Source organism: Octodon degus, unplaced genomic scaffold (genome assembly GCF_000260255.1).
Source record: "Octodon degus isolate 3935 unplaced genomic scaffold, OctDeg1.0 scaffold00009, whole genome shotgun sequence".
Lineage (NCBI taxonomy): Eukaryota > Metazoa > Chordata > Mammalia > Rodentia > Octodontidae > Octodon > Octodon degus.
In genome coordinates this window covers 30,585,155-30,599,314 of record NW_004524585.1, presented here as the reverse complement: position 1 = coordinate 30,599,314, position 14,160 = coordinate 30,585,155, and the positions used below count along the sequence as shown (strand labels likewise).

General features: G+C 37.6%; 1 protein-coding gene across 1 annotated transcript in view; it reads right to left on the bottom strand.

Moving 5' to 3' along the window:
* The window catches only part of Mctp1 (multiple C2 and transmembrane domain containing 1), a 606,101-nt gene that overhangs the window by 88,935 nt on the left and 503,006 nt on the right, over window positions 1-14,160 (bottom strand). The window contains exon 18 of the mRNA XM_004625433.2: window positions 642-761. Within this exon, the coding sequence (XP_004625490.1) occupies window positions 642-761 (120 nt within the window). The remainder of the gene's footprint in view (window positions 1-641; window positions 762-14,160) is intronic.

The following is a 14,160-nucleotide window of genomic DNA, read 5'->3' as shown; positions in this document are numbered from 1 at the left end:
GGGAGGGAGGGAGAGAGAGAGTACAAAGGTTATCAAACATATTCTAAAAAATTTCCCAAGTGCCAAAGATGGCAGACAGATTTTGTTTTATTTTCTTTAAATGATATGAAAGTTCTTCATGAGCTGGTACTCAAACACACTTGTCACAGAATGATACGTGTTGTGTTCAGTGAGCACAACTAGCTGAACATAATTTAACACACTTTTGTAGGCCAACACACATCAGGACTTCCTCCTTTCTAGCGATCGAACATAGAACTGTCACAAATAAAACACATTCATTGATCTGCTCATTAAGAATTTTGTGGCATAATATCTTATTTCAGGAATCATTCATACACAAAGAAACGGGAGAAGGAACAATCATTTTGAGTAACTGCCCTTCATGATTAAAAATCACAGCTCATTCTCTGGTGTGTTGTCTACTTTAGTTTCTATCAGGATGCATAATGCTAGAAATAGGTGAAGACTTTCTATTGAGTTGAGACCAAAGAATTGCTAGTTTTGATCTGATAAAACTTTGCTCCAAGCCTGAGGATTTATACAGAGAAATTCTGGTTTGTAAAACCAAATTCAATGCTGTTCTTGTCAGGAGAACTAACACTAAGAACAAAAACATGAGTAAGAATGCAGAGACTTACTGTATCACGTTGCCTGTTATCTTTCCCTGATATTATCAAGAAGTAGTTCCAAGTCAACAGTAACAACAGAACCAGGGGTATCATGTAGAGCTCAAAGTTCCACACCACAAAGAGAAAGAGCTGGAGGAAAGAGAAGAGAGGAAAAAGATGCGTCAACGTTGCGTTTTATTAGATGGACTCTTATTCATACTCTATTGCACAAACCAAAAACTAAAGGCTTCAGAATGGGAAGATTTATCTTGAAAACAAAGCTTTGAGAACTTGTAAGGCATTTTTCTAAACAGCACAAGTGACCCCTGCAGTCATGGTTAAGATTTTTACTTTGTTTCATTTCTAAGAAAGAAAAACTGGTATCATTACATTGTCAAAAAAGCAATTTTAATTTTTCTCCTCCAGTGAAATTATTGTTAGGTTAGACAAAATAAGATTTTTTAAAAGGCAGCAAAACGAGCTTCAGTACATTGTCAGAATAACCCAGTCTAGCTGTCTTAATGACAAAAGCTGAATCACTATTAAACATCAGGGATTTTTTAAATCTCACTTGGATAACACAATGTAACCAGTATAATAGGCAGATGAAAATACCAAGTCTACACAAGAGAGCCTCAAAGATTTCATGCTATGAAAAAAAAACCACCACTACCAACAAGTGCAAAAATGGTTGCCTTAACATTCAGTCTTACTATAGAAACGAAACAGTCATTAAATGAAAATAAAGAGTAACGTGGTCAAAAGAAATTCTAAAATACCTATTTGTATTAGCTTTTAAGATCTATTTCTCTATGCATATAAACTACTTTTTATTACAAAAAGGTAAATGCTAGATTAGGGACACAGGGTGGCAGATAGAGCCATCTTAAAAACATTTAAATTGTAAACTAACAGGACTTTGTATGTAAAGTGGAGCCTTTTATCCTCGATCCAGGACTCTTCACTCTTGAACATATTACCTAAACTGGGGAGGTACATGGCTCTTAGTTTTCCCTTTTACAATTGTTGTTAATATCTATTAACTTTACCTTAATTGATTTCCTGAAAAATAATAATCTTTATAAAAATAACAATATTAATTTTAGTTTTTGTCATTTTTTTTTTCAAAAGTTACAGACGTCATCTTTTGCTAGAAGCCTTTCTACTTTTCCAGTGAAAGAGAAGGTATGGTTCATGTGTCATGAACTGCAATATTTAGATTTTTTTGTTCAAGAACTTGAATCTATTATTATCACATAACAGTCTCCAAAATTCACGTATTATGTTACTACATCATTTTTCATGTTACTTAGGTGCCCATTTGAATTATGAATATCAAGAATTCCATAAAATTTAATATTAGTAAATCCAATGGTACAGTAATATTAGTGATCATTTGAAATATTGGAGAAGTGATGTAGAACTAATTGGGTTTATAGAAATCTGTGTAGATATGGAAACATTGCGGTGAAGTTTTTTCTAAGGCCCAGATCTTGAGTCCTCTGGCCTTCAGACTGGGGGTCTTGCTCACATTCTGTAGTTTAATTATTTCTGCCATTTGAATGGGCCGTGGGCTTGACTGAGATTCCTTAATGTGCGCCATGCCTATGCCTGACATAACATCCTTAGGATATGACCCATAAGTCCTCTGACCTGCCAAAGGCCTGGAGCTGATGGTACCCCAAACAACTGACTGAAATTCCTAGTTGTACGACCATTCGGCTAAATCTTAGTAGGCTGATGACTTTAGAATTTGTGGACCATCATCAATAATTAGTTCACTTTTTGAACATCAATAACACTTACACAACAGTAATTTTTAATTCTGTTTTTTCCCACTTACTAGATACCAAACAGTATGTCAAATCCTTAACACATTTTGGAGGCTTGATTCCCAGAGCTGAGCAGTGCTTCTTCCCCTGTCCCCATTCCACAGAAGAAATTAAATGGATGGAATGCCAGTTGCTAAAGGCTATTCAGGTAGCTAGCATTAGAGTCAGGTGTGGAGTCCAGCACTTCCATCTCACCTGACTTGGTATTACCTTCAGTTGATCTATGTAGTGAGATCCTGTAGACCCTTACTAAAATATGAAAAAAAAATCTACTATTTTAGCAATTGGGAAGGAGATCCTACCATTGAAAATATCTTTTTTAAAAAGAGAGCTTTGCAAGTCAACAACTTTGGACATTGCCAGTCTTATGGAAAACCTACTACTATTATGGACTACTGGACTATATTGGAATATTTTGCTGAATTCACACACCTACAATATTTCAATGACAATGGAATTCCCTTCTCTGGGAAAACTAAACAATAAAAGGGGATACAAATGAACGACCATTTTGTATCTGTATATTCAAAATAGTTAGGATAGATATACAGCTACTTTCTCTTAATTCAATGAATAGAAAGATTTGTTCCAATACTGTTTGTACAGGATACCATGTCTGCATCTTTTACAGTGAATAACCACTAAGACAACAATATTCAATGTATTAATTATTGAAAATGTGCCAGTAATTGGTTGTGAAACTGTCTCATTGATATTTGTTTCTCAATAAAATTATTAAAAAATAAATAAAAAGAGAGCTTTGAATGAAGGCCAAATACAAAAGCATTTAATTTTCTGAAAGATTAAGAAATAATATGGAACAGGTATTTTTCATCAAGTATTGCCAAGCAATGGCCGTGACTCATCCACATGGCTGACACTGACAAAGGTTCTACTATCTGAGGTACAGGAACTCAGGATAAATCCTGAGGGGATTTCACTGACCTTATCAGACCCAAAAGCTACAACTCTAGTTGCATAGGTCCTGCTTTACCTTGGTCTTAACCATCCAGCAGAAAAGTATAAAAACGAAATATAAGAAGTAAAGCCATGCTGTTATGTTGAGCTGTAGGGGACTCAGGTCAACAATTTCTGAATTTTCCAGTCAAGCGGAAGACCCAATACTATTAAGGGCTACTGAACTCTTTTAGAATATTTTGCTGAGTTTACACACCTATAATATTCAAATAATGGAACTTAACAAAAAAAGGGGATACAATGAATGTCCATTTTATATCTATGTATTCAAAGTGGTTAGGATAGATATATAGTTACATTCTCTTAATGAATAGAGGGATTTGTTCTAATGGTGTTTGTAAATAGGATATCATGTCCGTGTCATGTACAGCAATTAACCACTAGGAAGAATGTATACAATGTGTGAATTATTGAAACTGTGCTACCAATTTGATTTGAAACTGTCTCATTGCTATTTGTTTCTCAATAAAATTATGGGAAAAAAATAAAAAGCAATATGAACCGAGATGAACAATTAAAATGCATTTGTGGAATATTTGCAATGTGCTGAGTATTCAAAAGTAAACCAAAGTGGTCTCTAGACTTAAATTGCTAAGAGTTGCTAGAAAAACAGAAAGCAATCATTCACTAGTGTTAGTGATGATTCTAATTCTTGTTAGCAGTTAAGAGTCCTCTAATAAAAAGAGCCCTCTATCCTGAAGCCTCTTCACGCCTCCTGGGCCCATGTGCACAAAGACTGATCCTATCTTTTTTCCTACAAAAACCTGAAATAATACAAAAGACTGGGCCTTCAGCGTCCTATTAGGGTAGAGGAGAATGAAAACAGGCATGAGAAAACCAAGGAAAGCTGCAATGACCCAGGATCTGTCCTTGGTCCTGACTATTTCTTCACAGATTTGGGAGAAAAGAGAAAATGAGCTAAAATGGGATGAGCAAAGAAGCTAAGAAACAATCAAAAAACAATGTACAATGCAGTCAAAGAAAATATATAAATCCTAAAAATTGTAGCATGTAGTGTCTTCACCCATACTTCCTGAACCCCTCTCTGCCACTTTTGCCTGTTTTGAACAAAAGTCCTAAGATTTCCAGAAATTTTCACTATTACACCAGGTGATGGGGACTTCCACAGATTTATACAGTATCTAAGTTCATTCAGTTCTGCTACTATCACAGCTTCCCTTCACCTCTCTGCCCTTCTCGCTGCCAACACACAATCATGTCTCCCCTTCTCTCCCTGAAGCCATATTCCTCTGCCCACTGTTTGCACCCCACTCTTCAGTAAGTAAGGAAACTGGGGCTCTCTATATTTTATCTTCATAGAGTCCATACCTCCCTTCCAGGCAAAGCCCTGTGTTAGTTATCTCTGTGCATTAGAGACTAAGATTATCCGAGCATTTGGTGGTTTACTTTGCAAAACATCACTAGATTAGCCAGGCATTGTGCTGCACACCTGTAATCCCAGTACTCAGGAGGCTGAGGCAGGAGGATTGTTGTGAAGAGACCAGCCTGGGCTACAGGGTGAGCTCAAGGTGAGCCTGAGCTTCATAGTGAGACCCTGTCTCAAAATACACACAAAAAATCACTAGATGGTTGTTACAATTACAATTAAAATCATATAGCAGAAAATCATTACAGAACATTAGCCAAGAGGTACTAAATACATACAGCTCTCATTATCAAAAGGACAGTGCCTGTTTTAGCCATTATCTAGAAGTTAGAAACTTTTTCATCTGGCTTTGGACTTCCATTGAGGACCATGAGATCCTACATGGTACTAGTGCAGTTTGGTAAAATGGAGAGAGAATAGGTATCTACATGAAGTCCAGAGACATCAGTGAGATAGCTCAGTGGACTGAGTGCCTGCTTAGGCAAGTGCAGTGGCCAGGCTTTGACCCTTGGCACCACATGCCATGCTGGCCCAACCCCCGTGGTGTGCTAAGCTGGCCACCGAGACAGGGCATGGTGGTGCACACCTGTAATCCCAGTACTGGGGAGGCTGAAAACAGGAGGATCGCTATGAATCTGAGATGCATAGTGAGACCCTGCACAAAATACATTAAAAAAGAAGTCCAGAGGCATCCTATCTCCCGAACTATTAGTGTTGTGATCTTGGGCAAGTTATTAAATCTCTTTTGATTTTATCTAAAAAGTAGAAATCCATTTTTTTTTGCATATTTGAGATAGTATTGGCCTGATGCTTGGCACCTAGGATGTCCTCTGGCCTACGCTGTGAAATGTATGGGCCTTCTTGCAGCTACCATTATTTTTCTGCAAAGGAAACCAATTTTGTTAAAGTATCACCAGAAACGTTTTGAAATAAATGTACACTATTAAAATAAATGCATGTTATAATAATATATGTGCCTCTTATTATTTTTATTTGTTTGTTTTTTTCCCAACTTCTCACTTTTCCTCCACCACTCAGGATCCATTGTTAATAATCCTTTCAAATGTAAGAGAAGCCTTGCAAACAGAGTGGGAAGAGACAAAAAAACAAAACAAAAATGAAAAAAAGCCCTTTTCAGTGTTTTTACATGGTGTGATAAAATACAGCAAAATGAATTTCAAAAAGAACCATGCCACCAGTAACTCCCATTGACTTTAAGCACACTTAGGCCATCATTCTTGCCGCTTTCGAAGCACTTCTGACAATTCCCTTTCCTGGTTGTCTACAGTTGAGCTGTGGTATCTGCCTCCACGTCCTAAGCTGATTCACAGTGTTTACCTTTTGGGAACATTTGGCCTTCAGGGAAGAGCCCAAAGCCAGTGTTGTCTCTGGTGAGTGGAGCAGATGCAGACACACCGTAACGGTTTTCAGCCCATGTCCATCAGATGTCACTCAGCAGCAGCATCACCGTATTTGTCATCATGGCTTGTGAAGGCATTCATGAAGGATGATTCACAGAGTGACGTCCAAAAGTGGCAGGAACCATGGAACACGGGTGTTCAAAGTGGGAGGAGCATTTTGTGGGTGGTTAATGGCAATGTGTCTTTTCCTATAAATTTTTTTTAAATTTCAATGTTCACCACATACTGTGATCACACGGCATATACTTAGTTTGTGGTAAATGTGTGCAGTAATGACCAAGATTTGTTAATTTCTCCTTGTATCCAGTCCTTCTGTGATCCCCTCTCACATGGACACTGGGAGCTTGGTAGAGAAGAATAGCAAACGTGATAAAACTTGTGACACGGTCACCTCTATCACTTCACCTGGACATCAGAGAGCCCCTAGAAGCGAAGCTACCTACTGATCAGCTGCTAACTGAAGATGCACTGGCCCGAGAGAGGCCAGAGTAATACAGAAGAAACCCCCAGGCAAACCTGGTCCAGAGCTCTGACTCACAGACTCATTAGATAAATGCCAGGTGCTTGAGGCTATGGATGCTGATTTTGTTATGCAGCGAAAGCCAACTAATGCATGTTATCTGCTCTCCTAAAAGTCAGTGTGGAAAGACAAAACACAATTCGTATCAGAAACATCCAGAACTGTTTCTTGGTCTATTTCTGATATTGGATTAACACAGGACTCGGGCAAGTCGGTTTTTCTATTTTATTTTTGTGTATTATGAACAATGCATGTAACATTGGCTAACGTGATAAGATGGCTGTGGGAGCAAATGAAGTATGGGAAATGCTTTACTGCAAAGTATTAAATTGTATTGACCTAGTTATGATCAATTTAATGGTTTTCCTGTTTAAAATTATTTCTACGAAAATTATACAGACTAGCTAAGCTAATGCTTTAAGATAAACTGTCTGACAATCACTGTGCAGTTCTAGGACACAGAAGTGACATCTGTAGTGGGGTGGAACGGGCTTGTTGCAGGAAAGTTGTGTTAAACACAGGGCTTGTGGTCACATTTTTTACTAGTGATTGAAACAAGAAAAATCCAGATCTGCAGACAAACTAGTTGTTAAATAAATGGCACTGGCACACAATGCAGATTTTATGAACTTGGCAGTTAAAATAATTAGTTTTGAAAGTATAAACAAATGTTAACAACCTCACATACTAGATGTTTAAAAAGCTTGCTCTAAACTAGTTGTTGTATAGTAATTGGGAGGGCATTGTTGGGGGCACTGGGAGTCAAACTCATGACATCACGTTTTCCAACTTGGCGCTGTGCCACTGAGCTATACCCCCAGCCCTGAACTAGCTGTTTTATGAGTACCAATTTACATCCACAATTCTTTGTCATTTTAAAATTCAAACAGCTTTTATCTATATCACTATTGCCTTGACTACCATATTCGCATCAGTGAGACAAAGCACAATCCGTAGGTATCTCTTTGAATCAGGCTTTAAAAGCATTCTAAATTGTAATCATAAATATTCAGAAAGGACTTTTTGAAATTTTTTCACTTCCTGAAAGGAAATTATTTATCTTAACAAGTATCTACTATCACACTGCAAAGAATGAACTTTAGGGGAAAAGTCATGAATGGCAGACTGCAAGGACCAAAAATTAAAGGAGTTCACTTTACCCGGAGAAAAAGAGGGTTCGGGAGTTGTAGATTTGCCTAAGAATCCTCCCTTAAAAGAGCCAGAATCAGGTTTTCTGATTCCTAATCCAGTGTATTTTTTCCACAAAGCAACACCAGCTCTAAAGGGACAGATTTTGTAGTGAATTCAGATTCTTTGAAGCTATCAATTATTTAGGACAGAGCATGCTATTTGTAGACTTTTGGTGTCTTTCTTCTTTCTTTTAGTCTGGGCTCACACGCTTGCATCAGCCCCAAGCAAAGCCATGTCATCTCTTGGGCGTTCTGGCAAAGGTCTGGCCTGGCAAGGGGGTCAGAGTCCACTGTGGGACGAGGACTGCAGAGCCTATTTCACACTTCCTTTCTCACTCTCTCCTGCATGGCTCTGAATAATCAAAAGTTGGCTATTCACAAGGTTTCTATTAAGTGGGGTTTTCTTCTGTCCAAAATGTTTAGAAGAGGTTAGTAAGGTGGCTGTAAAGGCAGAGATGGGAAGCTGAATGAGCCAATTACATTGGCAGACACAGAAAGGCCCTACTTTTTCACATGAAGATTAAACAAACAAAAAGCTGTTCTCCTAAGAAGCTAAATGAAGGTGGGATAAAACTTTTTACTCACATTAAACAAGGCAAATTGTATAAAGTCAAGCAAATAATTCAAAATATTAAGAATTTCTTCCAACCCCATTTTTAAGAGGTGAAAAGATGTGCATGATTTTATATTTCTTTGAGCTCAGGGGTCTCTGAGTTCCAGACAGGACCAGGCGGTGCACATCATCCCATCAATGGGGGCTTTCATTGAAGTATGGTGGAAGATGCTAGCATTCAATGATCATTCAATGCCACACACGACAGGATCCCTGGGGGAGCCCACTTCAAAAAATCATTTAAGTTGGAATATTGAATATCCTATTCTTTTGCAAACTACAGTATATTTTAAAAAGAAATCTCATCCAAAATGATTAACACTTCCTACTGTTCAGGAAGAAAGCCTGCCCTTTCAGACTAACAGCTGTGGATCATTAGCTCTCCAGTGATGAGATGTGTTTGATGAGTATTTTTCTTTCTAATTAAGAGATGAGATTCTCTATTTGACTGTCTCTTCAGAAAGAAGTGAGGGGGAAAAAAACCTCTGCCTACATGGGAAGGCCATCTCTTACAAAACAATTAATTATTTCATAGTCCTTTTTGAAAATCCTTTTCCTTCCTAATTTCAATTCGTTTTTTTTTTCTTAAACTTAACACATTTATATTCAAGCCTTCATAATATTAACCCATTTTTACCTCCTTAGAGCTTTTGGTTTGCTTCATTTAAAAAAAATATTTCAGGTAAAACAAGTGAGGCAAATATGTCAAAAGCTCATATTCACTATAAGAATTAATCCTGAAGGATTTGCTGGTTGTAATAGAAAAGATTATTTAGAGTGAGACTATGTCCTGATGTGAGAAAGACCTCAAATGAGAAAGATAATAAATATACAGGACCTGTTTTGTAAGCAAGTAGATAGTGATTAAAAATGGAGCAAAATAAAACAACCCTTTAAGGTGCTTAGCAATGTATAAAAATTGGTTATGATAAACTCTTTAAAAGGAAACTAATTCACCTCTCCTAATAAGGTAGGCTTTGAACAAAAAAAAATCTAGGGAATGAATGTAAAGTAGGACCTAAAATATTTTGCTTTTTTTTTTTTTTTCAAAGTCATCATGCGAGTTGGAAAGCAGGCCAGATTCTTGGATTAAAAATTTGATGGAAGAGTGCAGTAAGAAGCCAGCATCAGAGTCTTTAAAACCCCCTTCTGGGAAGGGGATCATTTTGCCTTCATTTAAATAGCCAGATGGGGTCTCCATTTGTTCTAAGGTCTTTACTTCGGGTTGGTTCCACTAAAGCTTTTCGCATCACCTCCATTTCCTGGGGGAGAAGACAGGCACATGAGCCTGGTAACTCCTAGCACTCCCTCTAGACAGCCTGTGTAAGGTTGATTCAAAATAAGATCTGTTGTTCTTTTGAACAGCATGCCTTACTTTGTCCAATTTTCTACTGTAAACAGTAGCTGGGAATGGGTGAGTACCTTCGAGCCACCCAGTGGATCTCTCCACCTTGGTGGGGCTGATTCCTGTGATCTCGCTACAGTGACACCTGCAGCCTTGGCACACTTCAAAAAGCCCCTGCAGTGTGGTTGCTCTCTTCTTAATTAGAATGAAAACTGCTTTCTTGTTGACTAGTTTCAACCAGATAGCAAACTAACAAGACTTCTGTTGTGTTTTGGAATGTGTATGTGTTCATGTGCTTAGAGGGGAAAAAACCCAAAGTGTATTATCTACAAAGGATTCCTGATATTTAATAGGCAAAATATGTCAGGAAAGCCACCTATCTCTTTTCTGTGATAGAACAGAGCATATGATTGAAAGAAAAAAGAAAGGTGGGAGTAGGGAGGAAGAGGTGAGAGAGACATTGGTTGATTTACTGACAAATGTTGAATGAAATGCATGTTCTGTAACTGGGTTCATTTATTTACTGATGGTGTGGAAAAAATATTGCCTGTTCCTATTGAATGAGATTATATATACAGGCACACTGGAAACTTCTAGTTGTTTATTTTGTAAAATTGAACACTGGGTTATAAAAGTTGCTATTTGAAACTCAAAGTCCACAAGCTTAGGATGCCATGTTTACTTGAAAAGCATAGTTCGACTTCATCTATTAAAGAAGCAACGTGACAATGAGCCAGGACTCATGCGAAGACGTGCCACCTGTGACCCAAGGACACATCTACAGAAGAATCTCCACAACAAAATGGATCAAAGACACCATGAAGATGCTGCTATTGACTCATCGCAGCATAATATCTACCACTTTTCTTGATGGAGTTTTATCAATAGAACTTGCCAGCCAGAGGATGGGCAAGTTATTTATTTAGATCTTTTTTTTTTCCTCTTCAGCTTACAAGTTGTACTGATACCTCATATCATTTTTATCAAAGTCAGAGATGAAAGGCTCTGTCTTTGCTTTGAGAACCCCGACAATTCCAAGACGTAAAGTCTGGAGTATTTGCTACTTGAGCATCCCATCAACTGCACATGAATAACTGATAAGAGATCCCTGCGATGTTGGAGTTTAATGTTAGCGAAAGTTTAGATGTGGAATGAAACAGAGAGATGCCTGCAAAATGCTGATTCTCTGAGGTCTCTTTTATGAGAAAATGAGCCTTTACTTAGTGATGTGTGGTGCTTATCATTGTATCAAACACAGTTGAGGTTTTCATTTTAAGTTTTTTTTTGTTTTTGTTTTTGTTTTGTATTTACAGGGTCTACAGGCTCTCACTACACAGATTGGACTTGAAGTGATCCCCCTGTTTACAGTCTCCCAAGCACTGGGATTGCAGGTGCGTGCCACCATGCCCAGTCTCAATTGCTGTCTCAGCACACCCAGGGGTGAGGGCCAGCACAGCAGGCCAGGGATGGAATCCCCAGCCCTTGCATCTGCCTAAGCAGGTGCTTTAATCTGCTGAGCATTTGGCTGGCCCTCATTTTAAGTTTTATCATTCACAGAAATTCAGATCATTCAAAATTAGGCTGTATGCAAAGTCATTCCTTGGCCATCATACATATATGTTTTTAAATGACCCAACATGGACAAATTTATGCTAAGTGGCCCATGGGAGGTGCAGGTACCAAGTAACAACCACTCTAAAGACTGAAATGGAACATCAACACTAAACTTTTTTTTTTATTTAGAAAAAAATAAAACATAAATATTCTAAGTTTCTTATATTCCTTCTCATCTTCTAAGTTATTAAACTATTAGCAAAGAAATACACTGTGTTAAATGTGACATTTCTTTAGGAATATTTTCATACAAAGGTACCATGTCTATATGCTTTCTAGAGCTTCAGAGTGCCATAAAAATTTATGAGAGCTGAGTCTACATAGTCCCCTTTTTATTTATTTTTTTTAAGAAATGAATCTGTTACTGGTTATGAAATAGGTTCTTGGTCAATTCTCCTTGTTTGTATAAATGCTATGTCAAGATACACAAATTTTATACCACTCTCTGTTGATATACCAAATGTGAAATTTTCCCTACGCTTAAAATTTGGCTTTAAAGTTATCTCCATCCTGCACAGGTACAATATTTAGGGCAACAGCTGGCAGTTCAGTTGCTCATGGGGGGAAACTCCCTCTGTTCTACAGACTGTGCCAGAAAAACAGGAGACCCAGCTAACAAGCCAAACACATGTTAGCAAAGTCTGTGATACAAGTTACTTTAAAAATTAGACCTGCAGTCTTTGTACTCTCAATTCTAATTCACTGAACAGCAATGCCTGTTAGAAAGCAGCCGATCAATTATGGCAATTCTTTTTGCACAGGAGCTGATGTGCAGGGGGCTACACTGCCAAGTTTTGGGATGTTTGTATCATTCTACTAAAATTATTGCACTCAGGCTTATCCAACTTGTGATGAATCCCTTTGCTGGGCTACTGCTTTCTGATCTTCCTTTTAATCCTCCATGGTATATATAACCTTGCAGTTAGTGTTGATTGTTTTTTGTCCAGATTTAACATCATCATCTCAATCCTAAAATCAGAGCCAAAGTCAGGAAGTGTGGTGTTAATTTTTCACCCTCATAAATAGATTTAAGACCTAATAATATCATCTATTTAAGCTATCCTCCCAGCTTCTGAAACTTCCCATACTGTCTTATAATTTTCTAATTTTCTCCTTCACTGGTCTCATTCCTCCAATCCCTCTGTTCTGGAAAAACTTCAAGAGTTATGTTTAGCATCTCTAGCTATGTCTGAACATTTCTCTTTGCAATTCAAATAATCATCTTAGGCTGATTTTAACAGCCTTCTTTACTCCATTCCATCTTTTCCCCTTGCTGCGTAATGTTTACTGATGAATGTCTTTCTCCCCTTTCTTAACAGATCTAAGTGGTCTTGTTACTGCACGGGAAGCCTAAAGGTTGGAACACTAAGCCTACATCTCTCTTGGCTATTTTCCACACCTCTAAACATTCTCTTAAATGCAACAGGGCTTGTGTTTCAATGGTAACAGAAGTTATCAGAGAACACTAGTTTAGACAGCAAGCAAGCCGAACTCCAACTGTTCAAACAGCCTGACTTTTACAGTAAAGGAAAGGCCCACGGCCAACACCGCTGAGATGAGCAGGTATTTTTAGTTCACTTGTAGGCCAGCTCTAATGTAATTCTGAAATGTTTTCTTCAAACCAAACCAAACTCAACTTTTTCAGGGCTGTCCAAATCTGTTTTCTTTTATAGCAAGTACAAATTCTTGGAGCAAGGGAAGCATGCGTATCATTTGCAGTGCTGCTGCGTGTCTATGGTGTTGATGCCCGATGGCTCAAATTAGTCCGCAAAACAGATGAGCGCATTGTAATTAGCTCTTGTCAAACTGTTGGAAATACAAAAACCATTTCCCCTGTAATAAGAATTATGAAGAAGAAAAATCTCTCATATCGTTTGCAGCCAAAATAGTTCCTGAAGTGTCTTGTAGTTTAGGATTCCAGAGTTCTAAAAGAAGGCCATGTCATTTTCAGAAAAACTTTCACTTCATGGATGCAGACATGCTCTGATGTGCCATCTTTCTGGCATTTTTATTGTTGTATTTGATTACCTGTAACATCTCACTTCTGAAACTGACCTGTCAAGGATGGGTGTATTCTGCTGAGCTACATATGTGGTACTTATGTAGGATTCTCAACAAACATTTATGCTTCTTTATTATTTTCTTTCATAAAAATTTCCAGACTTTTCTATCAGTGTGCTACTATGACCAATTTTCCTGAATAACTAAATGTTGCATTTTATTTAAATAAAAGAGTATACCAGACAGGCATTAGTCAAATATCCAGATGGAGTATTTTTGTTATCAGACTCTCACACAATGACTGTTTCTTGCTGATGATCTACTCAAATGGTCATTTTCAGGACAGTGACTCAAAACACCACTTTGCTCAGCCTTTTAAATTATTCAAAAACAGGGTTGTTTTTTTTTGTTTGTTTTTTTAAATCCCTGTGGAATTTAATGTCTTCTTCAGGAAAAAATATATCCTCTGCTATGTGTCTGTTTTCAAAAGAAAATTTAAATATTAGCCAAAATGTGGCATAATTCATTATGTTATGTAAAGCAAAATTTATCTCTTTCTATATGTCCCAGAACTTTCTCAAAGATTCCTGTGTGTTCATTTAGGATGAGCAGGATGAGATAAGTTAACTGATCTTTAAAAGTGATCTA